General features: G+C 43.4%; 1 protein-coding gene across 1 annotated transcript in view; it reads left to right on the top strand.

Annotated features, from left to right (window-relative positions):
• The window catches only part of Cobl (cordon-bleu WH2 repeat protein), a 236,064-nt gene that overhangs the window by 138,034 nt on the left and 72,223 nt on the right, over positions 1-25,807 (top strand). Inside the window, exon 8 of the mRNA XM_032916836.1 lies at positions 23,577-23,715. Within this exon, the coding sequence (XP_032772727.1) occupies positions 23,577-23,715 (139 nt within the window). The remainder of the gene's footprint in view (positions 1-23,576; positions 23,716-25,807) is intronic.

Here is a 25,807-nt window from a genome sequence, read left to right as displayed (position 1 = left end):
CTCTTGGTTTGGAGTGGTTAAATGTGGTAGGAACTTCACGTTTTCAGACTTTTGATTTATGCATCAACCAAGCTCATGAAATTTTAATGACCGTGACATGCTTCCTTTTCACACTCAACAAACTGAAGAGGCAGCCTAGGAAACTCAAGAAGATATTCGAGAAGGACTTATCCGAGAAGAGGTTAGCATTTAGAACGTTTAGGTAATTTACAATTCAGCAACAATAGAGTAACAATAGAAATGTTTTTTGCAATAGAATTGAATAGGAGCGTTTCAAAGAAAACATACAAAGGGACGAGGAGCAAGCACAGGAAGAGATGTTCTGTATCACTCATTAACCATGCAAATCAGTAAAGCCTCAGTATGAACTCAACACTTACTGGGAGGACTGCGATTAAAAAAAAGAAAACAAACAGGAAAGAAAGAACAAATGCCGAAAATGTAGATAAGTTGGAACTCTGGCGTGCATGTAGTGAAAATGCGAAACGGCCTAGTGTCTACGGCAATGCTTCTCAACCTGTAGGAAGTGACCCCTTTTGGGCACCGAACAACCTTTTCGCAGGGGTCACATATCAGATGTTTACAGTTCATCACAGTAGCAAAACGACAGCTGCGCAGTAGCAAAAGCCCTGATTTTACGGCCGGGGTCACATGACTGCATTCAAGGCAGTCAGCATGAGGATGGGTGAGAACCACTGTTCTATGGTGAAGGGTGAGTGAGTCGGTTACTCAAAACGCCAAAAAGGGAATCTTGAAATCCTCATTTTAGTATTTAAGAGAAGTAAAAGGCAAGGATCCAAGGAAACATTTCCACACTCAATCTACTCACTGTAGCCCATCAGTGGGAGTCACCTGGTGACCCACTGGTAGATGATGGAGTAAATATACCTGTGTTGTGGATTTTTAAGTTTAAAAACGGGAAGGATTCTGATACCTGGCTCAACATAGGTGAGCATTGAGGGCATTGTGCTAATTTAAGTAAGCTAGCCACTAAAAGACAGGTACTGTGTAACACCATTTACAGAAGATGCCCCTTGGACAGAGGCAGAAAGTGGGGACTGTCACACATAGGGAGAGAGAAGGGTGGGTAAATCTGTCAAAGTAAAAAGAGTTCTGAGTAGCTTGTATAGAGTATGATAGAAAAGCCACAAAGAGACCTTGTCTTAAACAAAGCAGAAGGCTAGGATTAACATGTAAGGTTATTTTCTAGCATCTACACATCCATATTTGCAAATCCATATTCATATATGTATATGTGTGTGTTGTGTGAATTTATATATATTTATAAATATATATAATATATATAAATTCACACAACATCATAGATATACACATCATATACACATACATATGTGCATGTACTTACACACACACACACAAAGTGACATGTTGAAGTCAAGTCTAATAGTTTGGAGGTACTTTTCTCATCCATGTATTTTACAGCTTTGGGCAGGTCATTCCAAAGGACTTAATAATCAACACGTCTCACTTCTGTTTCCATGAAGTAAAATAGCCTGTGCACATGGAGAAGAGCTTTTGTAGAGCTAATGTGTTTATTAATAAGACATGTAAGAGTGCTTAAATATTAGAAAGCATTCTCGCATATGTAAGTCTCGCATAGATAAATACTTTATGCCAACATCTTACCCTGGAAATCATTTGGAGACCTTTTAAACAATTCTAGACTTGTGGACCCACTACAGACCTCCTACAGCTTGTTTGATCTGAATAGAACGTAGAAACTAGGATGTGTGGTAGCATCCTTAGTACAGTTGCTAAACCAAACTAGCAAAAGGGAACAAAAATGTTAAGCACAAAAGCCACATCAGTGCAACGAAGGCAGGAGTGAGTGAAGGAGGAGAAATGATAATTTGATGCTTGATTCCACCCACACTCAAAATTACACTGTTAGCCGATTAAAGCTGTCATTAAAAGGAAGTGATTGTCAGATCAGTTTAGAATGCAGCATGGGGAACATGTTTTAAGTAAGAAGATGCAATTAGAAGTAAAACAGAGAAGTCACAGACACCGAGTGAAAGACGACTAACAAAGTTTGTGGCTAGCAGAGAAATAAGCTTTAAGAGAGAACGGTCAAGGGTGAGGGTGGACAGGGCTGCCTCTGGAAATTCCACACTTCACAGCTCAAGAACTCACTGTTTGGTCAGAATGCCAGCAGGAAAACAGCTCTTCCAGAAGTTTCTCCCGGGTTTAAGGCTGACAGATAAAATTGTAAAGAAAGCTGGCAGCCCGCCAAATGCTTATGTTTATGAAGTTGGATGTGGGCCAGGGACAGTCACATGAGCTGTTCTTTGCCAGCTTTAGTGAACGTCTGGTGGCTGAAAGGATTCTGTATTCATTCCTGGATTATGCATGCTTTCTTAAGCAGACCCCAGAACACGGAGAAGTGTCCCTAGAAATATGTTGACATTAAGATAGGGAAGCTTTTCCAGAGAATCTTAAAATTATCTCTTTCCCATGTTCCAGATGTCATTAGAAACAAAGTAGAGATCAGAGGTCAGGACTTGGGAGAATCAGGATTCCACATATTTTATGGGCATAAGGTGATCTCATTCTATGTTGTACAATCAGAGAGGAAAATGGTTCTCTATTACAGTGATAAATCACCATATCCAAGACGACCCATAAAGGAAGGCATTGAATTTGGGTCATGTGATTTCAGGCGTTAGACCCTATGAGGGAGAAGCAAAGGCATGGGGCAGGAACAGCTGAGAGCAGACATGGATCTACAAGTAAGAAGTGGAGGAAGAGCAAGCCTAGCCTGGGAATGAGCCATCTTTCGAAACTTCTGTCACTATCCCTGCTGACACACTTCACTCCAGCAAGATCACTCTTCCTAATCAGTCCCAAACGGGTCTGCCAGACTGGGACGAGCGTTCACATATATGAGCCTAAGGAGGACATTTTCCTCCGAAGCACCGCACTGGGTCTTGGTAATTAGCCATGGCTGCCATGAAATCATGAGGACGTGTACTTTTTCATGTCCGGAAGACACTGTTCCCAGTAGTCCTTCCTAACAGCCAGCTCTCTCAATGTTTCTACCCACAATGCTCCTGACTAGAGGGACATGGATGGTTCCTTCAGAGCCCTGCCACTGTGGCTTTCCTGTCATGATGGGCTGTACCCTGAGAGAATTGAATCCTGGCTTCCCTTCAGTTGCTTTTGCCAGAATAATTATCATAGCCACTGGAAACTGAGGAAATTAGTTAGAATGATTGTTTTCCTCATCATCTGTCTTAATGTCTTTTGGGTCATAGTGATTTTTGATCGTTGTAACCTTAGACATAATGCACTTATTATTTGCCTGTGTAAATCTTAGGGGGAGCTATGGAGAGGAAGGAAGGAAGGAAGGAAGGAAGGAAGGAAGGAAGGAAGGAAGGAAGGAAGGAAGGAAAGGAGGGAGGGGGAGGGAGGGAGGGAGGAGGGAGGAGGAGGGGAGGAAGAAAGATAGGAAGGGAGAAAAGGAGGGAGTAAGGAAGAGGAGGGAGGGAGGTAGGAAGGAGAGAGAGAGAGAGAGAGAGAGAGAGAGAGAGAGAGAGAGAGAGAGAGAATATGAGAATATGTTTGAGCATTTTTTTCCATGTCATGTAAGAAGACAATTCTTAGTGGATAATCTTAGTGTTAGATTTTAGGGAGCAGAGAGAAGGCAATAAAGGAGGCCTTAGAATGGGGGACTGAGGCAAATCCTTTAGTCAAGAAAGTTATTAATGCTATAGGTAGGGTTTGATGCAGAGTTTCACCTCTATAACTTTTAGACAAAGCAAAGTGTCTTCTAAGGTTTTTGTAGGATGAAGAGATCTTACATTACTGGGAAATGTAAGTGTAAGTTAGTGTGTAACCTATGTTATGAACAAAGGACATAGAACATGTACGACTTGATGGGCTTCACTCTTTTCATAGGTAGGGGAATGAAGCATGGTGAATGTTTACCCATATTATGTGACGGTATTCCTGTTGTCTCTGACACTCAGCCTTGCCTGTCTCCCTTTTCATGGGCCAGTTGCCTACAAGGTCTGGGTCTATCATCATAACGGTCTATAATTGTGCCTCATGTTTTTCTTTCTTGAATTACCAAGGACTATGATAATAGATCGAGTTTTCCCTGTCAGCATGCCTACACCCACCTATGAAGATAGTTAAAAAGTAACTATTCCCAGCATGGTTGTACCGGTTTGCCCTTCCACCAGCACTTTAGGAGTGATCTCCTTGCTCCACATCCTTACCAGCGTATGTTGTTGCTTGAGGTTTTATCTTAACTATTGTGATGGGTGTAAGGTAGCAGAATCTGGGTTGTTTTGATGCATTTCCCTGTGACTAAGGACATTGAACATTCCTTTAAGTGCTTCTCACCCGAATTCTGTTTAGTTCTGTACCCCATTTTTTTAAATTTGGTTATTTGGTTTGTTGAGGTCTGACTTGTTGAGTTCTTTATGTAGTTTGGATATTAGCCTTCTGTCAGATGTAGGATTAGCAGAGATCTTTTCCCAATCTCTAGGCTGCTGTTTTGTCCTACCTTACAGAAGTTTTTTCAGTTTCATGAGGTCCCATTTGACAGTTGTTGATCTTAGAGCCTAAGCCATTGGCATTCTGTTCAGGAAGTTGTCTCCTGTACCAATGGGCCCAAGTGTATTCCCCGCTTTCCGTTTTATTAGATTTAGTGTATCTGGTTTTACATCGAGGTCTTCGATTTACTTGGACTTGAGCTTTGTGCAGGGCGATAGATGTGGATCTATTTGCGTTCTTCTACATGCTGACATCCAGTTAGACCAACCCCAGTTGTTGAAGATGCTATCTTTTCCTCTATTGTATGGTTTTGGCTTCTCTGTCAAAAATAAAGTGTCCTTAGGTGTGTGGGTTTATTTCAGGGTCTTTGATTAGATTCCACTGACCAACCTGTCTGTCTCTATACCAATACCCTACAGTTTTTATCACTATTGCTCTGTACTGCAGCTTTGAAATCAGAGGTGGTGATGCTTCCAGAAGTTCTTTTATTGGACAGGATTATTTTTAACAATCTTGGGGTTTTTTTTCTTTTCCATGTGAAGTTGAATATTGTTCTTTTAAGGTCCTTAAGGGATGGTGTTGGAATTTCGATGGGAATTGCATTGAACCTATAGATTGCTCTTAGCACATATGTAGCAGAGAGGTAGTAGTCCCTGAGTCTGTGGCCTCCCTGTGGGTCTTGTTTCCCTAACCAGTCTGCCTTGTCTAGCCTCAGTGGGAGAGGAGGTACCTAGTACTACAGTGCCTCGATGTACCAGGGTGGGTTGGCACCCAGGGAGGATCTCTCCCCCGTCTCAGGTGGAAGGGAGAGGGAGACTAGGGGATAGGCTGTGTGAGGGAGATTGGGATGGGGGAGGGGAGTTACAATCATAAGGATTTAAAGTAAATAAATACATTGTTTAATGGTGCAAAAGGGAAGTATGATACAGACAGCCAAGGGAGCCCTGTCTTGACCGATTGCACAAGTGTTCATTTGAGATTCTTTCCAGTCTTTTGGAGGAACCCACAAATAAAGCACAGTTCCCAAACCCTCTACAGAGCCTAGAGTTTGCATGAAGAAAGTGCAGCCAGTTTACCTCCATTTAATAGTAACGTATTATATAACTGTTTTAGCTTCTACACACTTTGGGGATGGGCAGATAATGTGTGCTTTGTTCAAGACTTCTTACTTTAGGGTGTAGATTATCAGTTAAATTAGAAATCATCCTTAATCCGTTTCCTGGATGGGAACTTATGGAATTTTATTTCCATCTGGCATGCTTGTGCACACAGATGTTTGTAGGTACTGTCCTTAGGAGATGCAACATGCATGCATATACACATATGCACATATACACCCCACACACACATAAAACATGCACACACACGCACACACACACACACACACACACGCACACACCTACCTAGGCACCTCAAAAAGAGAAGCCATTGCATACCAAACTGATTTTTACCAGTATCCAACATGGTAGACCAATGGATTTTTCTTTGTGTTACTAACAGGAGTAGGGGTAAAGGGTTATTACAAGGGATAGGAATGACTCAAAAGCAGGGCTATCATTATAGTGTCCATCGAAGCACATGTGACAGCTTATGAAAGTTACAATCCTAGAACCAGCTCTCAGGACCGCTTGCAGGCAACTGCAGCCTGAGAATCTCTTCCTCTGCAGTTCCCCTGGTGAGTCTCCTCCCGGGTAGTTGTTTAATCTTTTATATTCTGCTGTAACGGACCCTCTCCAATCCTTCAAATGTCTCGTGTTTCAGACACAGACCTTTATGTACCTGCTGAGTTTCACAAGCCTCCCCTTCTTTCCTAGAGGGACTATTTTAATTTGAAGGAAATTGTGATATGTAGCGACAGCACAAAAAATAAAATGTAGGCTTATTCTCTGAGAGGAAGAATGAACCCTCTTTCCGACGCCACAAGGATGACTACATTGCAGAATCCTCGGCTATGCATCACTGACAACTAGGGCGAATGCCATGTTTTTGCTGTGACTCACCCTGCCAGGCGAGAGGCTCCCACATTAAAAATCAAGATGATATGTTTTTGCCCATTCTTCATCCTGCCTCACCACCCCCGGGGGAGTGAAGCGGGGACAAAAACCAAAACACAATAGTTTTTCAGTTTGGCTCCTACCCACCAATTATCACTGATAGAGGTGTTCTGGCAAGCACAGCCCCCTTGTCCTCACCTTGATGGCTCAGCAGAACCAGCAAGTTCTGAGGAGAAGTCCACTCCAGAAAACTACAGCCTCCATAAGTATTATAAATAACCACGAACAACAATCTTCAAAGAATTCTTCTTTCCTTATTGTGTCCTTTGACTCAACATATTAAGACTTTGAAGTTCACTGTATTTTTCCCACTTCTGTCTTCCCTTCCTTCCCTGGAGTAATTACCTGTCTCGGTCGGTTCTTGCATAACCTCTGCCTATGCTCACAACACCCAGACGTGCCGTCTTTGCTCACAGTCTTTGAACAGCTTTCTAGGGACACAGCAGCCCAGCCCAACAGCTTAGGGTGTCCCCAAGTCAAGCCCCTGTTCTAGCTGTCCCCAGTCCTGATGCACAGCATTTTACCTCTGAGGTCTCCTGGGAGCATTCTCTCTATACTTTGTGTGGCTTTTCGTATGCTGCTTCAGTGTGAAAGCGAGGACGACACCTCGGCTTCCCGCCATGTTCTAGGCCACTCACTCGCATACCCACCTCGTGCTGCCACGACAGAAGCAGGTGTCCCACCTCCCTCATCTGGATCCCTGTTTGCTGAGCCATCCCGTCTCCTAGGAGACTGCTACTTCCCTGTGCCAATTCTTCATTGTCTTCCTCCAAATCTCTTGGTCCCTTCCAGCAGCATAGAACCGTGCGTATCAGTTCACTCAGCCAGTATTCCCTAATGTTGTGCTAGCAAGTCCCATATTGTGTATGGAGGAAACACAGGTAACTGAAGATATCCTATGTCCTTTGAGGTTTTTGCTCATCACCCTGACTGGTCAGGACCGTAATTCCCAGGACCTTGAGTCCTGCCCTGCTTGATCTTGTCCCATTCTCAGTGTCTGTTTGAACTTTCACATATAGTAAGCACAAAGTCATGGATTAAATGTATCCATCCAAAAAGTAGCATTGCTTTAGTAAGAACACTCATTCAGCCAGTCCTTTGTGAGCATCCTGCACAGGGTGGGACGTATTCCAGGACACAGAATGGGAGACCTGTAGATTGGCTGAATGCATGCTATGCTGCCACTTTCTCACTTGGTCAAACCAAGGCACCGCCCTGCATGAAGGAGAGCAGGCTGTCGGGCTACACCCTTGCTCAAGTCCTCCAGCAGCTTTCTGAGATCCCCCAGCTTTTTGACACAGTGGACATTGCAGCCACACTTCTTGGGGTCTGTGTGATGATTAAACACAACAGTGACTCACATGGAAGTCTTGAGCACAGACTTGGTATATGGCAGGAGTTCGGTAAGGAGCACTTGGGTCTACGATTCTCTCAGTCAAGATGGATAATGTGGCCTTGCTTTGTCTTCCAGCCCCTCCTTTCTTACCTATAAAATACAACGTCTACATGTCTGGTTCAGACACTTAGGCCGGCTTCTTTCGTGACATTTAGCTGGCTCCCCACTTATTTAACATGCACATAGATAGCATTTTTCTAACAGCCTTTGCAGCCAGAGACCTTTCTGAGTACTCATTAATTCTCTGTGGGGTGAGTGCTGTCATGATCCCACTTAAAATGAGGAAACGAAGACACATAGAAATAGGTCACAGCCCAGGCAGACCGCTTCCAACCTTGTTTGTCTTTTAGAGCAATTTTCTCTTTCTAAATGCACTTTATAATGATACCACTTTTCCCTTACAACTCCCTTCTAGTTTCTTCAGAGTCCCTTTCCTCCAAACTCTTCCCATGTCTTCCCATTCTCACCCTCAAATCCATAGGCTCTTTTCAAAATTAGTATTAAATGTAATTATGTATGAATATGCACTGTATAAATACAACCTTTTGAGACTGGTGTGTGTGTGTGTGTGTGTGTGTGTGTGTGTGTGTGTCTATGTGTGTGTGTGTCTCTGTGTCTGTACTGTGTGTGTGTGTGTGTCTGTGTGTCTGTGTGTGTCCATGTGTGTGTGTCTCTCTGTGTCTGTATTGTGTGTGTGTGTGTGTGTGTGTCTGTGTGTGTGTCTGTGTGTGTGTCTCTCTGTGTCTGTATTGTGTGTGTGTGTGTGTGTCTGTGTGTGTGTCCGTTTGTGTGTCTCTCTGTGTCTGTATTGTGTGTGTGTCTGTGTGTGTCCATGTGTGTGTGTCTGTGTGTGTGTGTCTGTGTGTGTGTCCATGTGTGTGTGTCTCTCTGTGTCTGTATTGTGTGTGTGTGTCTGTGTGTGTGTGTGTCCGTTGTGTGTGTCTCTCTGTGTCTGTATTGTGTGTGTCTGTGACTCTGTGTGTGTGTGTCTGTGTGTGTGTCCGTTGTGTGTGTCTCTCTGTGTCTGTATTTTGTGTGTCTGTGACTCGTGTGTGTGTGTGTGTGTGTGTGTGTGACGACTTTGTATTTCATAACAAGCTAGAGACTTGTCCCCAAGAAAGATTAACTCTCCTCCCTGAGCCATCATTAGCTGCTTGTAGTCCTTGTCTAGGGAACCAGAGAGATCTCTTCACTTCCACGTTAGCATATCTATTGATGCTGCACTTGTTCTGTTCTTCTTTGCACAGCCGTTGCTAGGAGACTGTTTTGCAGCCGACTCTGTCCCTCTTCTGTGATGTTCCGTTCCCTCAAGTGTGGATGCAGCAGCTGTAGTGTAGATACACCCATTGGGGCTCTCATGGACTGGAGATAGAAAAGTGGGGAGGGAGAGCAAGACCCTGACTTTCGGGGGGGGGGATACTAAAAGTGGAGGAGGGACAAAAAGCTTCTAGATGCTGTGTGTGTGTGTGTGTATGAGAGAGATGGAGACGGAGACAGATTCTGGGGTTGCAGATCTTAGAGAAAGGAAGTTATGCCCCCTGGGCTGGCAGTGCTCCCCACGAGAACCATACATTACCAACACCCTTAGGGCCGTATACAAAAAAATCCTCTTTTTAAGTTGAAACTATTTTCTTTCATGTTGTAGTAAAAATATAAAAAAATAATAAAAAGTAAGGTCGTCTTTTATCCCACTAGGTCCGGCACCCCAGTGCCCCAAGATGTCTGCTGGATATCTTGCCGGGAGCACACAGGCCAATTCCATGTCGGCCCAGACCAGCCGCCCCACACTCCATTACACTTAAATCTACACATGAAAGGCCACACCACACAATAACCTTTGGTCCAATTGATCAGATGTAATTGCCCACCTAAACATACAAAGCCCAGTACCATGCATCCCTCAAGAACATTGATAACAACCTGTGAATACACAGAGCAGAATCTTAACATCACCTGCCATGGCTTCTCTCTCTCTCTCTCCCTCCTTCTCTTCTCCTTTCTGTTCCAATCTCCTCCTCTTCCTTCAAACTTCTCTCCCACCCATCCTTCCTTCTCCTCCAGTGACAGGCCTCCTTCTATCCTGTACCGCCCATCACCTGTGTTTTACAAATTCAATGGGGAGAAGGTTCTGGTGAAGTCACCTGAGTCCTGAGTAGTGACTAGGCAGCTGTCCTTGGGACAGCGGAATTAGCATCAAAATACAGATAACTCCAGGGCAAACCACAACACTTCCATACATTATATTCTTTTTTTTTTTTTCTTTTCTTTTTTTCGGAGCTGGGGACTGAACCCAGGGCCTTGTGCTTGCTAGGCAAACGCTCTACCACTGAGCTAAATCCCCAACCCCTCATTATATTCTTATCATAGTTTCCCTTCCCTCAATTCCTACCAGATCATCTCTCACTCCCAACTTGTTCTACTCCATATCTTCTCATCTCTCTCTTTAGAAAACAACAAATAAAAATGGAATTTAAATAAATAGCAACACACACACACACACACACACACACACACACACACACACACACACACACACCCAAAACCTAGAAATACAGAACCAGAAACTGTAAACTGTAACATACAAGCAAAAGACTATCAAAACAAAACAAAACATCGACTGCTGAAGACACCACATACTTAGGACACGGGACTTGGATGATTTGAGCTCAGTTTAACCTGCTCACGTCTTTCCTGTGGTCTCGCTTCCGTGGTATCAGAAAATGTTCTGCAGGCTGCTAAGGGAAGGAAGCAACCAGTAACCCTCTCCCATTGTGATTACCTGTGAATTACAAAATGCCTGAAACGTCAGGACAGCCGGAAAGGGCAACAAATGGCTGTCACATATTGATGGTAACCAACAGCTATCTAGTTGGACGTACAGCCCACTCGGTGGGAAAGGAATTACGTCTGGGACCAGACACCTAGCCGACTCTCAAGAGCTAGTGAGGCGGTGGATGTTAGAAGACCATCCATTGTTGGCATTTTACTAGAGCAGTATAATTCCTCATCTTGATTCTAACTTTTATCCCTATACATACTGATAAATATAGCTATCACCCCCTCATCAAAGAAGCCTTTCTGTACAGCAAATGGAGTCCAGTATAGAAAGCAATGGGTTACACCTTGTTTTCCTATAGAATAGCATTTTCAGTATGTATAAGCACAGGTAACCGAAATAGAGACGAATGCTGGCCTCTGAGAACCCTGTGTTCCCTGAGGAATCCCGACATAATTAAGGCAGTGCAGATCTGATGCTTTGGGGCCTCTAGAGGTCCAGGTCCCAACCAGGCTGGCTGCGCTTGGTTACTAAAGAGCCAGGATTGAGATTAAGCAGTCAGTATCAACTGTCCCAAGAGGGCTCTGGGCTCTGTGTTTCCTATACTCTGATCTGGTCCTCACAGGGACGAGGGGAGGCAGGTATCATTTCTGTCCTAATTTTAAGAGGTTTCTTGTGTGTGGCTTATTCAAGTTGTTTGGCCAGTAGATACAGACCTCTCTCATCTGGCCAGTCTGGCTTACCTTGATGCCAAGCACCCGTCTCCTCTCAGGTTTTCCTTGGCTCTTCTGGCTTGTGATATTTGTGGACATAATCTTAGGGATAGAAGAATATTTAAAGGAAATCATATATGATAGCCATCTTGTAAGTTTGTAAACACAGCACTCTTCTACACACACAATGGTAATCATTCATATTGTATTATTATATGTGTAAATATATATGTATATATATACACATATATATTTAAATACCATTCTCATTCAAACCACCTATTTAGGGATGAAAACCACAGAAGACAACACATGTGCCTTTAATTACTTTGCATAAAGTTTCTATAGCATGCCATACCCTAGCCAAGTGTGTGTGTGGGTCAGAGTGGGGGTCAAGGTGAGAAGTCTGAAGCTCCATGTCTCATAGTGAGAACCCATATTTATCATCTTTTAATTAACATCTACCCTCCTGAAATGCTTTCTAGACCTTGAGTCCGGTTCCACATATAATTGACACAGTGAGATGAAGAAGCTAAGTAACTAAAGAGGCCCACGGGAGCAGGAGCTTTCTAAGACTGAGCAGCCCAAGGCTCTCTAGACTGCAAGATCAAATGCACTTAGACCACAGACATTGTTTTCTCATGATTCTGAAGGCTACGACGTCTGAGGGGCTGCAGACTTAGAATCTGATGAGGGACCTTCTGGTTTCGTGGACATCTGTCGTCTTGCTGTGTCCTTACCCGGTACATTATCTAGAGAGCATTCTGGGACTGGAAGCTTTATAAATGGCACTGATGCAGTCCAACACTGTGACCTCTAAAGTCCCCATCTCACACCAGCCTCATACCATCACATTGGAGCTGAGGTTTTCAACATAATGAACTGGTGGGGAAGATGCAAAGCATTTGACGTATAAAAAGGTGCAGTTCCTGGTTCCAGAGAGGCCAGGAGCATGCTCCACAGAACAATTAGAGCTGGGGTTTGGGTTGTGCATTCCTCAGAGTGCCCTAGTGAGATGATTAGATTTTTAAGTGTCTCTAAACCAAAAAATTCAAACACAAAGTGGTTTATATAATATCCAGCCACGTGGAACATTAAGAACTCTAGTGTCTCATGGTCTCTTGCCACATCATGGGATGACAGATTTCCATTCACGCTGCAGCTGCTTGCTCTGAACCATTCACCCCTGGCCGGGAGGCCAAGATAAAGACACAGTGTAAGAGACCCTGTTTTGTGCCCTTTAGAGACTGAAGAACCACGTTGCCCACTACTTAGCTGTAGAAAAGCCAAGTTATCGTCCATAAGCTTCACCTTCCCTTTCTGGAAATTAAAATGTCGGGCTGGTGAGATGGCTCAGCAGGTAAAATACTTGTGACCCAAGCCTGATGACCTGAATTTGTGCCCCAGAACTTATTTAAAAGGTAGAGAGAAAAACAACTCTACTCTAAGTGCCCTTTAATCTTTACAGGTGTGTTCCACGGCACGCACACATGCCTCTACATGTCTTATACCCGTTACACACACAACAGTGTTAAATATTTTTAAGTTAGAATAACAACCTCTTCAGAGAGTGTCTTGAGGTGGTCCTTTGAGATACACTTGACAACTTCAATAAATGTCTAATAAATGTTTGCCATTGTTCATGTTTTCTTGAAATCTATAAACCTTTCTACTGAAAGTCCTTGAGCATGTTAAGCCTCTAAAAGCTTCAGGAAAATTATTTCGCCCATTAGGACGTATCTTTATTATTGGAGGGCCTCAGACCTTGCCAAATCCTTTTCAAATACAGTGCCTTAATTAGCTTGGTGCAAGTGGCCTGTGACTGGAAGGCACCTGCTGTTCCACAAGTGGGTATGATTGGCTCTGCAGAAGCATTTCAGCGGTGGCGTGAGGCAGCTTTGGCAGAGGCTCCAGACTTTAATGCTTCTCCGAATCTGAAATTAGGAGGGAGCAGGAACTATCTTTCAGCAGGTGAAATTGCTTTTCCAAATTAGGTACGCCTGAGTTGTTTTCCTGCTCCCCTCTCCTAATTAATTCTAACTTGTTGTGGATGTGCAGCAGAATTCTAGAACATGTCACTATGCAGACATCACTGGGACCATAGAGACCTTCTGTTTACCAGAATGAATTACAGGGGGAAAAAAAAATCTATGCTTCAAATAGGGCCCCCAAATCACATTTCAGGGCAACATTTCCAGCCTAGGAGACGGTATACACATTATGGAATTAATTACCTTCCCTCCACTCTCCTTAAACGTGTTGAGGTTGGAGAACCTGTGCATCGTTGGATCTGTTGCAGATTCAGTCACAGAGCAATGACTCAGCAGCGTCTTCCTGGTTAGCTGAAGACCTGAGTAAAGTGAGCAGAGTCTCACAGTGTTGGATAAAGTGGTTGAGAAGCTGGACGTGGTTGCGGTTGCTCATCTGTAGCCTCTAAGTCCTCTGGAAGTTGATGCAGGAGGTTAACAACAGTGAATTCACATAGACGCCCTCTTCCGACTTCCCCAGGCACCTTCAGGAACATGGTGCATACACAGACAAGTAGATGCAAACTATAAATAAATCTTTGTAACATGGTACAAAATGGAGGCATACACACCCTATACAGATCCCTCAAACTTTTCTATCCTGGATAGCTCTACTTCATAACCACATCGGCTCTTCTTCCTTCCATATCCCCTCGACCCCCAGCAACCACTATTCTACTCTCTGAGTTTTGGCTGTTAGATGTCTCATGTAAACGGACTCATGCATTATGTTTTTATGACTGGCGTATTCCACTTAACAGAGCTTTCCAAAGGTCTATCTACAGTGTAATGTGCTGTACAGTTTCTTGGTTTCTTAAGGCCGAATGTGCTTTTCATAATACATACAATCAACTTCAGAAACTTAGGTTGCCCATGAGTCTTGGATGTTTGGAGTAGCAATTCAATAATGGCTATAAATATACTTGTTTGAAATCTTACTTCAATCTTATTTGTTCATTTATTAAAATTAAAAGCATGAATTATATGGCAATTCTATCTTAATTACTTGAGGAGCTCCCATACAGTTTTCATAATCATTACATTGTTTAAAATTAGTATTCCTGTCCTTGAGAACTTTATTCATGTATACAACGAAGCACTGTCGTTTATTTTCTTATTTCCGTCGTCCTCCAACTCCCCATAAATTCTCCCCTACATGGCCTGCTCCCGGCCTCATGTTTTGTTTTGCTGATAACCTGCTAAGTCCCATTAGTGCTGACCATATGTTCATGGGCGTGGGGCCATCCGCTGGAGCATGGGAAACCTACCAGTGGCCATACATTAAAAAAAAAATGAGAACAAGAATCCTCCCTCCTCCTACAGCTGTCAACTGCCAACTGCATCTCAGAAAGGAGTACTCCCCTATCAGTTCCCAAGTGTTAGTCGGCTGATCATGTCATCATGGGCGGGACTTGTGGACCAGACCATGGCTGATGTGAGCTCATGGGTCTGATAGATTTGTTGAGTCAGAAGTTGGCGTTTTCTTCACACTGTTCTTATATTCTTTCTGCCCCTTCTTCCTGGCTACTCCCTGTGCCTTGGTGATTCAGAGAAGGGGTAGGCTGAGAAATATGCTACAGAGCTCAGCACTCTGTCACCTCTTCTCAGTCCTTTGACCATTGCATAAAAAGCTTCTCTGACCAAGGCCGAGGTTCAGCGCAGCCCAGGTCTGTGAGTATAAACATAAATGTTTCCCCGACAATTTGACAGCATGGCCATTTAGCAAAATAACACTACGGCCTGTGACTACTCCAGGCTTTTTCTTACCAGAAGTACAGACCCAGGCATTTTTCTGGGACAGCCCTCAAATCCAATCAGAAAATGGTTCATTAGCCAATGACAGGCACAGCATGATGTGCACCAGTGGCCACATCTTGCCTCGTAGGTCAGTATTGGCTAAGACCATTGATATCTCCATTCCTCCTGTAATCTGCACGGCACCTCCCGGTACTATGAAAGCTAGGCAGCGTGTATATTTTGAGATCCGTTTGAGATTGGTTTCTTCATTTTCTTTAGCCACAGTGTGTGGCGTCTTCAACAATAGAATCTTACTATATAGCCTTTGTAGTTTTGGAGACCTCTGGGAGCACTCCATGCCTTGCACTGTGATTTTCAGTACCTAATCTAAGTCTTTGGGGAGTTATATTATCCACCAGAGCAGGGTAATTCCATTGGTGCCCCCCACCCCTTTTAAGTTACATTTTGAAATAAGCTTACTAGGAATTTTACATAAAGAATTTTCATGTATCTGTTGTTTTGGTTAACCTATCCACTATTCTCTTCCCGAAACCCTGCCCTCCCCCTCCCCACTTGATTATTTTATTGCCAATTTTGCACTTTCTTTTTGATTACATGTGTTTCACTATCCTTCCGATTATCCATTTGAATTGGGTTGTAAGATTGTATGATTTTGTGGGTTTTTTCCATATACCCTTCCCTTTGTGTAAACCTCCCCCCATCCCACTTCTTCTACAGTCCCTCATCCAATCCTTCTTCAGCCTTCCAACGCCATTACAATGTCCTTCTCTCTTCCCCTTCACATGTGTCTCTCCCCACAAAAGACCCCTTTCTAGTTGCCTAGTGCCTTACAGTAAGGTTTTCTATTGTCGGGATACAACCATGACCAAATGACACTTGGAAGGAAAGGGTTTATTTCGTTTTCACTTCCACATTGTTGTATATCAGGGCTGGGACTCAAGGCAGGAACATGGCGCAGGCTGTCTCCCTGCCATTGCTGGTGCCGTTCTTTGTCACGTGCAAAATTCTGGAGTCTCTGCAACTTGCTTGTACCTTCATGGATAGCCTGACCTGGGCTCTCTTCAAGGACTTGACTCCGCTATATGATATCAAGCCTCAACCTCTCCTTATGACCCTTAGAGCACCTACTGAAACAGAGGCTGCACTTTTACCCAAGCCTCTCCTGGCCTCCCACCATGTTAAGCCTCAGCTGTTCTCTTGACTCTTCATGCCTTCAAAACCAGGACCACCTAATTGGTCATTTCTAATACCAAGTTCAGCTGGTTGCGGGAGATACCGTGGCCCTCTCTAGACCAATGAGAAAACACTCCCGGAAGATTTGATCTCACTGGTGCTGACCTCTTAGTGGGAGATGATTTCTCAGCCTTGGCTGATGAGAATTAATTGTCCCAGTAAAACTAGGTTTTCACTACCGTGGTGTTAATCAATCTTTTGTTAATTACAGCTGATTCTTTAGCTCCAGATAACCAGCTACAAGAAAAAAATCATACAAATGGCCCAAATAAGTTTTTAGTACACTCTCAATACTTACTACTAGTATTCTTTCATTTTAAAGTAAGAAACCACTTTTCCCAGTCTACTTGTGGAGGTATGATGATTGGTACCCTCGGTTTATTTTCATATGGTAAAGTCTTTTCTTCCTCCTTCATTTAAAACAGTGGTTCTCAACCTTCCTAATGCTGTGACCCATTAGTATGATTCCACATAGTGTAATGACTCCCCCCAACATAAAATTATTTTCATTGTTATTTCCTAACTGTAATTTTGATCCTCTTATGGATCGTAGTGTAAATATTTGATGTGCGACCCTCAAAGGGGTCAGGAACCTCAGGTTGAGAACTACTGGTTTAAATATTTATTTATTTCTAAATAAGGAAAAATTGTGTGTCTTTATGGGTGCAGTGTGATTCTTGCTATATTGTAGAAAAAGTTAAGCTAATCATGTCTTCTACTTCAGCCCTTTGTCTTTTTTTTGTGTGGGTGGAAAGTATTAGTCATCTATTCTCTTAAGTAATTTGAGAATGTCCACGCATTATACTGTTGGAAACCATGGTTACCGTCAGGCAGCATGAAAATTTGTTCTTTCAGCTTAGCTGAAACATGGCATCTTTTGCTTAAAATCTCCCCTTTCTCTCTCCCATAGTATGTATAGTCTACGATTTCTTTCTGTGTTCGTCTACTGACAGACATGTAGACTGTATGTTGGCTCTTGTAACAGGAGAGAGCAAATATCCCTCCAGCTCACATGTCTCTATCCTCTGCATATGTAACCTGAAGGGGAGGGGTTGGATCATGTGTTCCTATTTGATGAGCCTTCGTGGTCTTTCTTGGGAACGATCACTAATTCAGATTCCTCCCAGCAGTAGCAATATTTCTTTTTTTTTTTTTCATATCCTCCCCCAAGTTCTTACATCATCTTTCAAAATAATCATCATTGTAATAGGTATGGTGTGGTATTGTGGTTTTCATTGTTATTTCCTTGACAATTTGACTTGTGACCAGTTTTAATGTATCTGTTGATATATAAAACAAGAACTGGTTTTGTTTCTTTAGGGTAGGGGTTCACACTGCAACCTATTTGGTATCAGACTTGTCACAGTCCTGCTTTAGTCTACTGAACACTCAGATTACAGATATGACTCACTATGCCGGGTTTCTTTTGACTGCGTTCAGACCCTTGGGCCCTTGTTAAATGAGATTAATGTATCGTTGATAGAGTGTTTTCTCTCTCTCTCTCTCTCTCTCTCTCTCTCTCTCTCTCAGCTATATAGATGTCCTTAACGAAGGAGAGCAAAAATCAAAACATTGGCAATAAAAACTGAATAAGACTCATGTAGACAAAAATGTATCCATTGTTTCCATATTAAAAATATTAATGTTACCAATGTGTATAACACCCAGAGAAATCTGCGGACTCAATACAGTCGAAATTCCAAAGTTGTTTTTCACAGAGACCGAAGAAGTAATTCCGTGATTCACAAAGAACCACCAAAAGATCCCAAATAAACCAAGACCCCAGAGTGGGGAGAGAGAAAGAAAAGAAACAAACAGCTGAAGACAGCACACTCAGGGATTTCAAAGTACAGCGTAGTGTGTTGTAAAACTATCATAACCAAAGCAGCAACAGACAGATAATATCGAAATGGAGTGATGAATGAGACAAGACAGAAAGGTCAGAAATACACTCACCAGTTCAGTCACCTGACTTTCAGTAAAGCCACCAAGCGAGCCCAGTGAGTAAGAGCTTCTTCCATAAATTGGGCTCAGGAAACTGGACTTTCATGTGTAGGAGAATGAAATTTGACCTTTATCTCAGCCCATGAACAAAATCAGCTCAAGATGGATTTAAAGGCCTCGAAGTAATACCTGAAATTAGGGAATTATTTGAAAAGAGTATGCAGAGAGCTCGTTCTGTGACCTGCGTCTGGGCACTGATTGTTTTAGCTCTCTAGTTTTGGCAGATGGTTTTGTCAGGTGGATTCTTCATTGTGTGTGTGTGTGTGTGTGTGTGTGTGTGTGTGTGTGTGTGTGTGTGTGTGTGTGTGTGTGTGTGTGTGTGTGTGTGTGTGTGTGTGTGTGTGTGTGTGTGTGTGTGTGTATGCACAGCTTCGAACATAACCATCCCATCACTTCTGGTCTGCAAAGGTTCTGAGAAGCAAGCTCTCATCACACGGTCCGCTCATGCTCAGCACTTAGCAGTCCCTTCTTGATCCTCTAAGCTGATAACCTCTGGCATTGCCTTAGGATGGTTACCTTACAGGGTGCCTTTCATCTGCTTTGGAAACCTTTGATCTACCTGAAGTTTCTTGTAGTACGATTTTGATTGTTATTTCTCCAGATAACCTACTGTCTACCCCTCCTCTGTCTTCCCTTTTCTGGGAGTTCTCTAACTCGTTACTCCCTGCCATGTTGTCTCATAGAGTACTCAACTTACTTCTTTCCTAGGAAGTCCCCTGACTCAGTAATTCCTAGCGACATGTCTTTACATTTGCAGAATCTTTATTCTCTTTGATTAGGTCTTGCTGAGCAAACCCTTAAATGACTGACCCAGCATTTTCTCTCTCTCTCTCTCCTGGCTTTTTACTTTGTGTTGATCTTTAATGTGCTCACATAGTTTTCCTCATGTTGCCTGCCCATCTGTCTGTCTGTCCTCTTATAATTCATCCAATTCTGCCAAGATAATCAATCGCTTATAGTTTTATCAGGTCATCAGTCTCCGTTTCTTTTCGACTATCGTCTAGACATTTAACTTGCCGCTCTTCTCAGAACGCAGTTTTCTGGCCTTTTGATGTACTTTTTAGTTTTTATTCCTTATTGGAAACTGTACATTTGAAAAAGAGAAAAGCAAACCAACCAACCAAAAACAGCAACAAAACTCACTCATTCTCCCAGACCTTAGAGCATAGCATTTTATGGGTGCATTATTGGTCGCAGATCGTGCGACAGCTCAAACTTTGCCCGTGCTTGTATCTTCTCTGGCCTCATGTGATTGTTCCCAGACAGATTGGATATTTATGATTTTCTTTTTTTCAAGTAGTGTATAATGTCTTCCTCCCTCTGCTGTTTGTCTGTGGTACTGCAGGTCTCTGACCTTACACCCAGTCTCTAGGCTCCCTTGGTCTGGGTAACTCCCCAAGCATTGGAATGGAACGGTGGCACTTGCAGTCAACTGTGACTAAAGCCATTCAATCATGCAAGCCTACACAGAAAGCCAAGTCATCCCGTTCCCTTCCCACTCTTGTAATGGCCCCTAAATAATCCATAAGTTGGTGCTTAACTTCTCATGGTGCCATGCTGTGGAAGCCTCCGTGAGTGGCAATGCCAGGTCTCTGAGCTCTGGGTCCACCAGCGTCTAAACTCTTCTTTTTTCAGCTCCTGCCATCTACCCACATCAAACGACATCAGGTCCCTAAGAGCTCTCCTGTCACTCCAGCCGATCCAGTCCCTGCCTAGGCAACCCTTCTTAGAATCTGGAAAGTGCCCTTAGGATTCCTTCTCCTTCCTCCCAAGGGAGATCTGAGCTGTGTTGACCTTGGGGGAAGGGATGTGGTACTTGAAATGAATTGGCTTTCTTCCTCATGTTCATGCGGCTGCTCTTGCGTGAGTGGTCTGGGTGCTGTGACTTCCTAGCTGATCACAAGCGTCCTCATTAAAGCTTTGCAGGCTGCAGTTGGATGTTAAGTCATTGCTTCTACAGGACAACGACCGGGGATTCATATTCCTACATCTTGGTGTTGCAAAAGGATGTTTTAAATTGGGATACATAATTTTGGGCTAATCAACTATACTTCAGTAAAGTGGAAAATATTGTTCACAGAGCAAATTAAGGTCTCTCCTTTTGAATCCCCATTAAAGTCAATAAACTCTTAGTGCTATTTTTAAATAATTGTAAATAATGAGTAAAATGATGACCGTTTTCAGGAGGTGCCATGATAAATCCCCCAGCAGGTGGGGGCAGTTAAATATTGACTCCTAAGGATAGGACACGCATCAGACAGGCCCAGAAGCCCACTAGGCTACCGAATCTGAGGCAGACTCCACTCCACCCCAGAGTACAGAATGAGCTGATGACTTATTGTTGCGTGTCTGAGCAGGAAAACCATGTGACTCTTTTTCCCAGGCAGCCATGCTCCCAACTGCAATCAGGTGGCTCCAGACATCAGACATGATAAGTCGACACCAGAGAGTTCGCTCCATGTACTCCAAGGCGGGCTTGGGACCTCTTCCTCCTGTTCCACTCTGCACCCTGCTCACCCTTAGGTCGTCAGCTGAGAACCCTCTGTACAGGGAGGGCAGACGTTGGAGAGAAATCTGAAGAGGTGGCTGTGTGGAGCTCTTTCCTGTCAGCTAACCACATTTCTGCCCAGATGCTCCAGGGGATCTTGTGTGAATAGACTGTCTGCTTCCAAACAACATAAGTGGTCATCCAAAAGGCACAAATATTTGAAGCCAGGTTAAAACGAGATTATCAGAGATAAATGGGGGAGTAGAGGGAGAGGGAGAGAGGCTTATAGGAAAGTACAACATATCAAGTTAAAAAATGGTGAAGGTAAAAATATTGTGATGCTATCATGAAGAAAATGAGAGAAAATATACCCAAGGAAGAAGACCATGTTGCCGATTTTACAATAAGTAGAAATCTTGGAAATTAAATATGCGGCAGCATACTTTAGCACTCAAGCTGGTTGGGCAGTCAGATAATGGAAATTTCCAAGAAAGAGGCAAGAACACTAGAGGGGGAAAAACAATGGATAATTGGTTCACGATCCTTCATGTTCGACTGAGTTCCTCCACGTTCAGAGAGGAAAAACAGATTAAAAGTAAGACAAAGCTGAAAAGTGGAGCTAGAGCATTCCAGAGGCTGCAGGAATATAAGTGCCTCAGAGGAGAGCATCTGGGTCCGAAGACTGTGCCACAGTGGGGTTCATATCCCATGGGCAGAGGGGCAGACTGGGAGTAGGCAGGCCTGAATGTTTCCAGTGTTTCATAATGGTTTATTTTTCCTCTGTACCCATGTATAGTATAATAGGATAACAAACGTTTTAAGATCCAAGTGTTTTTAGGTTCAAAGCCTCAAAATTCTTCATGTACAGCTTGTTCCATAAACAGGAAATCTATGGAGCCGGAAAAGGGAAGAGTGAGTTAGGTACCGAGTCAGTTCCCCGGGCAGGACACAGGAGGACGATGTGAGCTCCTTCATCAGGGCCAGGCTCGGGACAAAACACAGGGACTTCTTGTTTTCTGTTTAAGAATTTTGGACCACAGCTGCCTTGAGCCAACAGACACTAAGCCTGTCGTTGAGGAAGGACTACTGAGGGGCCAGAGAGTGGACAATGGTTGACGTTTCTCTCAGGTTGCAATTTTGGGGACATAATGGAGAAGGAAAATCATCCCTCTCCCTGTGTACGAAAGAATTACGTCCCTGTCTTTCGGAGGACAAAGTCAGAACTCCAGCACACGCAGATCAAGACAGCATAGGAACTGACCTCTTGGGTGAAATAGTGAATGGCAAAAGAAGATGTTTTCTGTGGGTGCTGCTGGGGTGAGAGTGGTAACTAAGACTCCTTGACAACTAAGCTTTGAAGGGTTGTTTGAATTTATGCAAAGTACAGCAAAGAACTTTGAAAACCTAAAGAGATTGTTGTGGTATATTACAATACCAGGAAATAAAATCCCTTTTAAAAGAGTAAAAATTAAATATTAGGAAAAAAAAGAGATATGCCTACAGTTAGTACTTGACCTAAACAAAATGATTTTTTTTCTTCCTTTCATTGGCATATACATTCACTGTTTCACCACAGAGGATTGAATATTTTGCAATAAATGTGCATTACTGTTAACATGTATAAGTGTTTTACGGATATATGCACACACTTCTCTTGATGAGAAGGGGATTGTGGTAGCCTAGTGCTGTATCAATTCTGTGTTCTAGTATTCAATGAAGCATGCTTGAATTACTGAACCAGAGAGCACCCAGATCAGCCCCGCGGTACTGACAGGTGGCAGTGTGCACAGTGTGTTACAGGTCTAGTAATGGCTGGACAGGACTTGACTCTGAGGAGCTGGAGACAGGGAAGAGTGGAGTCGTCCTCTGCACCCATGCCTTTCCCTTCAGTGAATCCCAATCGAGTGACATGAGTGAGTTTTAACTCAGACTGCTAGGAGGAAAGGAAGACTTGTGATCAGTGGGTCACAGACAAAGATGGATTTCACTTTCAACGGGGATTCCTGCCCACGCTGCTGGTCGAGTTAGAATTCCATTGTCGTTGTCTCTGAGGCACCGCTGGATATCTGTACTAGATGGGAAACTGATATCCCAAATCTTGGCCTAAAGGCCCCGTATAGAGATGCTTCACTGTGGGCCTAGAAGCAGAGTGGGCATAATGTGGCTCGTGTTGGTCCTGGGATGTTTACAGGAAGAGGCGGAGTGGGACCTGAGCTTCTACCTACACAACCTCTCCTATTTCAGAATGAATAAGTTAACTCTTTGTCCTTCAGTAAGGACAAGCTTCATTTTCTCATTCATATGCTCGGGAAGTCCGCGAATCTCCAAAAATGCCTAGAAAATAAGAACTTCTTGCACAAAACAGGGAGGTAGGGAATTTGGAAGCATCACTCTGCCATTTCAGGTCGACGCCAAGGCAGGAAAGGCCACGGCTGCTTGAGAGGAGTGTAATTGGACAGGCAGTGTGACAGCTCCCCTTTCATGGCCATGCCACCCAGAATCTGCTTCTGCAGGGGCATGCATTCCATGTGTGTTTTGCCTCTTACGGACCAACTAATCCTTTTACAGACCAGCTAATCCTTGCTGTCCTTTCTTGTGCTTCCTAGGCCTCCCTCAGCTTGCAGGCCGATCTTCAGAAGAAGAAGAGGCGGGCGCCAGCTCCTCCTCCACCACAGCCGCCACCACCGAGTCCTGTGGTTCCCAACCGCAAGGAAGATAAGGAAGAGAACAGGAAGAGCACAGTGGGTGAGTGAACGTGGCCTGCTCTGTGCATGTCTGGGATGCCTGCTTGAGCACATTTTTGTTAACCCTGGCCGTGGAGTCTTTGCTAATTACATTAACAGGAAAACAAGTATGCAAAAGAAAGTGTGCAAATGACTCGCTCTGAATTTCCTTAATATCTTATTGACACTGAGAAAGGAGTAGAGGATGGAAAGATGGTGGGGACGCTGGATTGTGGTTAAATAACCGAACCCCAGAAGACAGTGACAAATGGGGCTCATGTGAGTGGCTGTGGCATGTGTTGCTGACTGGAGGATGTGTAGAGAGGCTGTTTGAAAAGGTGTTTGTCATATGAAAGACATCTTAGACCTTTCATGGGTATGTAGAGTTTGTGCCTTCCTAACCTGAATGCCCGAAGTCTGAAATTCCTCAGAATCTGAAACCGTTTGAACACCAACCTGATACCACAAACCTGTAGTGTGGAGCTTGGTTTCATGAACAAAACTATTTTAAAATTACATAAAATTACCTTCAGATTCTGTATATAAGGTATATATGAATTATAAATGAATTTTATATTTAGACTTGAGTTCCATCACCAAGATACCTCATCATGTATATGTAAATGTGCTACAATTAGAAAAATCTGAAATCCAAAACACCTCTGGTTCTGAGCATTTGGATGTCAGCCTGCGAGTGAGTTCCTACTTGAAAATAGTTCCTGCTTACACACTGCTGATACAGCTAGCAAAGCCCCAATGTTGAGTGTAAGAGAACACAAAAGAACCAGGATGGAGTCTTAGTGCCTGTAAACAAGGAGTAACCTGTGAGATCATTATATATACCCCCTCTTGTGTGCAGTGACTCGCTCTGAATCATGGCGGCGGACAACACTGAGGGCTGGACTTCCAAGATCCATGAGCCTCAGGAAGCTTGTTTTTATTTTCAGATCTTTTAGTATCCACCATTTCACTGTAGTAGAGAATACAACAAGCCCTTGCAGAGAGGGGATTAGAACTTTGCAGCATTGGATTCTCTGGTTAAAAGTTCCATCAGAGTCCTGGCTGAAGCCATGAGGTATCCATGGCCATTCACGGGTTCAGGCAGCCTGTTGTTTCTCCATTGACAAAGATTCTTTGGCCCCACAGGGACAATACTCCCAAGCATTGCCAAGTTCTGAAATGTTAATAAGGGAGAGCCGGCTGTTGGTCAGCATTCGTTGATGTAGTGGGCACTTTACTTGTAATGCCTGGCAGTTCATACCCTGAGAATCAATTATCCTAAGGAGTACCAACCTGTGCTTTAAATCAGTTCTTCCCATTTCCCAGAGGAACATAATGTCAGAATAAAAAACAAAGCATGGAGAGATGGCTCATAGATAAAGGCTCCTGCCACCAAGCCTCTTACTTGAGTTTGATCCTGGGAACCTCTGGAGAGAATTTCCACAGGTTATCCTCTGATATCCACATGCAAGTCATGCCCAGACCCATACCCATGTGTGTAAATACACATACACTCAATAAACAGACAAATAAACAAATGTGTAAACACACATACATTAAATAAATAACAAATAAATAGAATAAAAAGGTTCCTTTAAAGAAGCATTCTTCAAAAGAATGGAAACTACAATAAACAATTACCAGTTCATTTGAGCTGGTCTATTTTATTTCATGATGAGAGCTCTTTCCTCCCTCCAAGATCCCCTCCTCCTTTCTTTGAATAATAAACACCTCAATTTTAAGGGAGAAATTGTGGGCATGATTTTGGAAGTACCTACTTCAAGTATCATATGCATTTGTTAAGTCAGTTTCCAAACCCAACACCCCATTTCCAGTCCCAGGACCAAAGCCTTATATTCCCTGAGCCCGGGGCCATGCTGAACATGAGATCAGCTGGTACCCATAGATGCTAACAGAGATGGGAGACGTGTGTCTAAAACTGAAAATCATACTAATATCCCTTCAATGAGAGATGTTGCAAAGAAAAGATATGGATGGTGGCAGTTTGCCATGCTTCCTCCTACCTGGTCTAAAACTTGTTTGCGGGGACAAGAAAGTCCAGAATCCCTTTCTTTCTAAGAATAGTGTTGCCCTTTGAGGGCAGGGGCTGGTAG

This window comes from Rattus rattus, chromosome 11, assembly GCF_011064425.1.
Source record: "Rattus rattus isolate New Zealand chromosome 11, Rrattus_CSIRO_v1, whole genome shotgun sequence".
NCBI lineage: Eukaryota > Metazoa > Chordata > Mammalia > Rodentia > Muridae > Rattus > Rattus rattus.
This window is presented reverse-complemented; position numbering and strand designations above follow the sequence as displayed.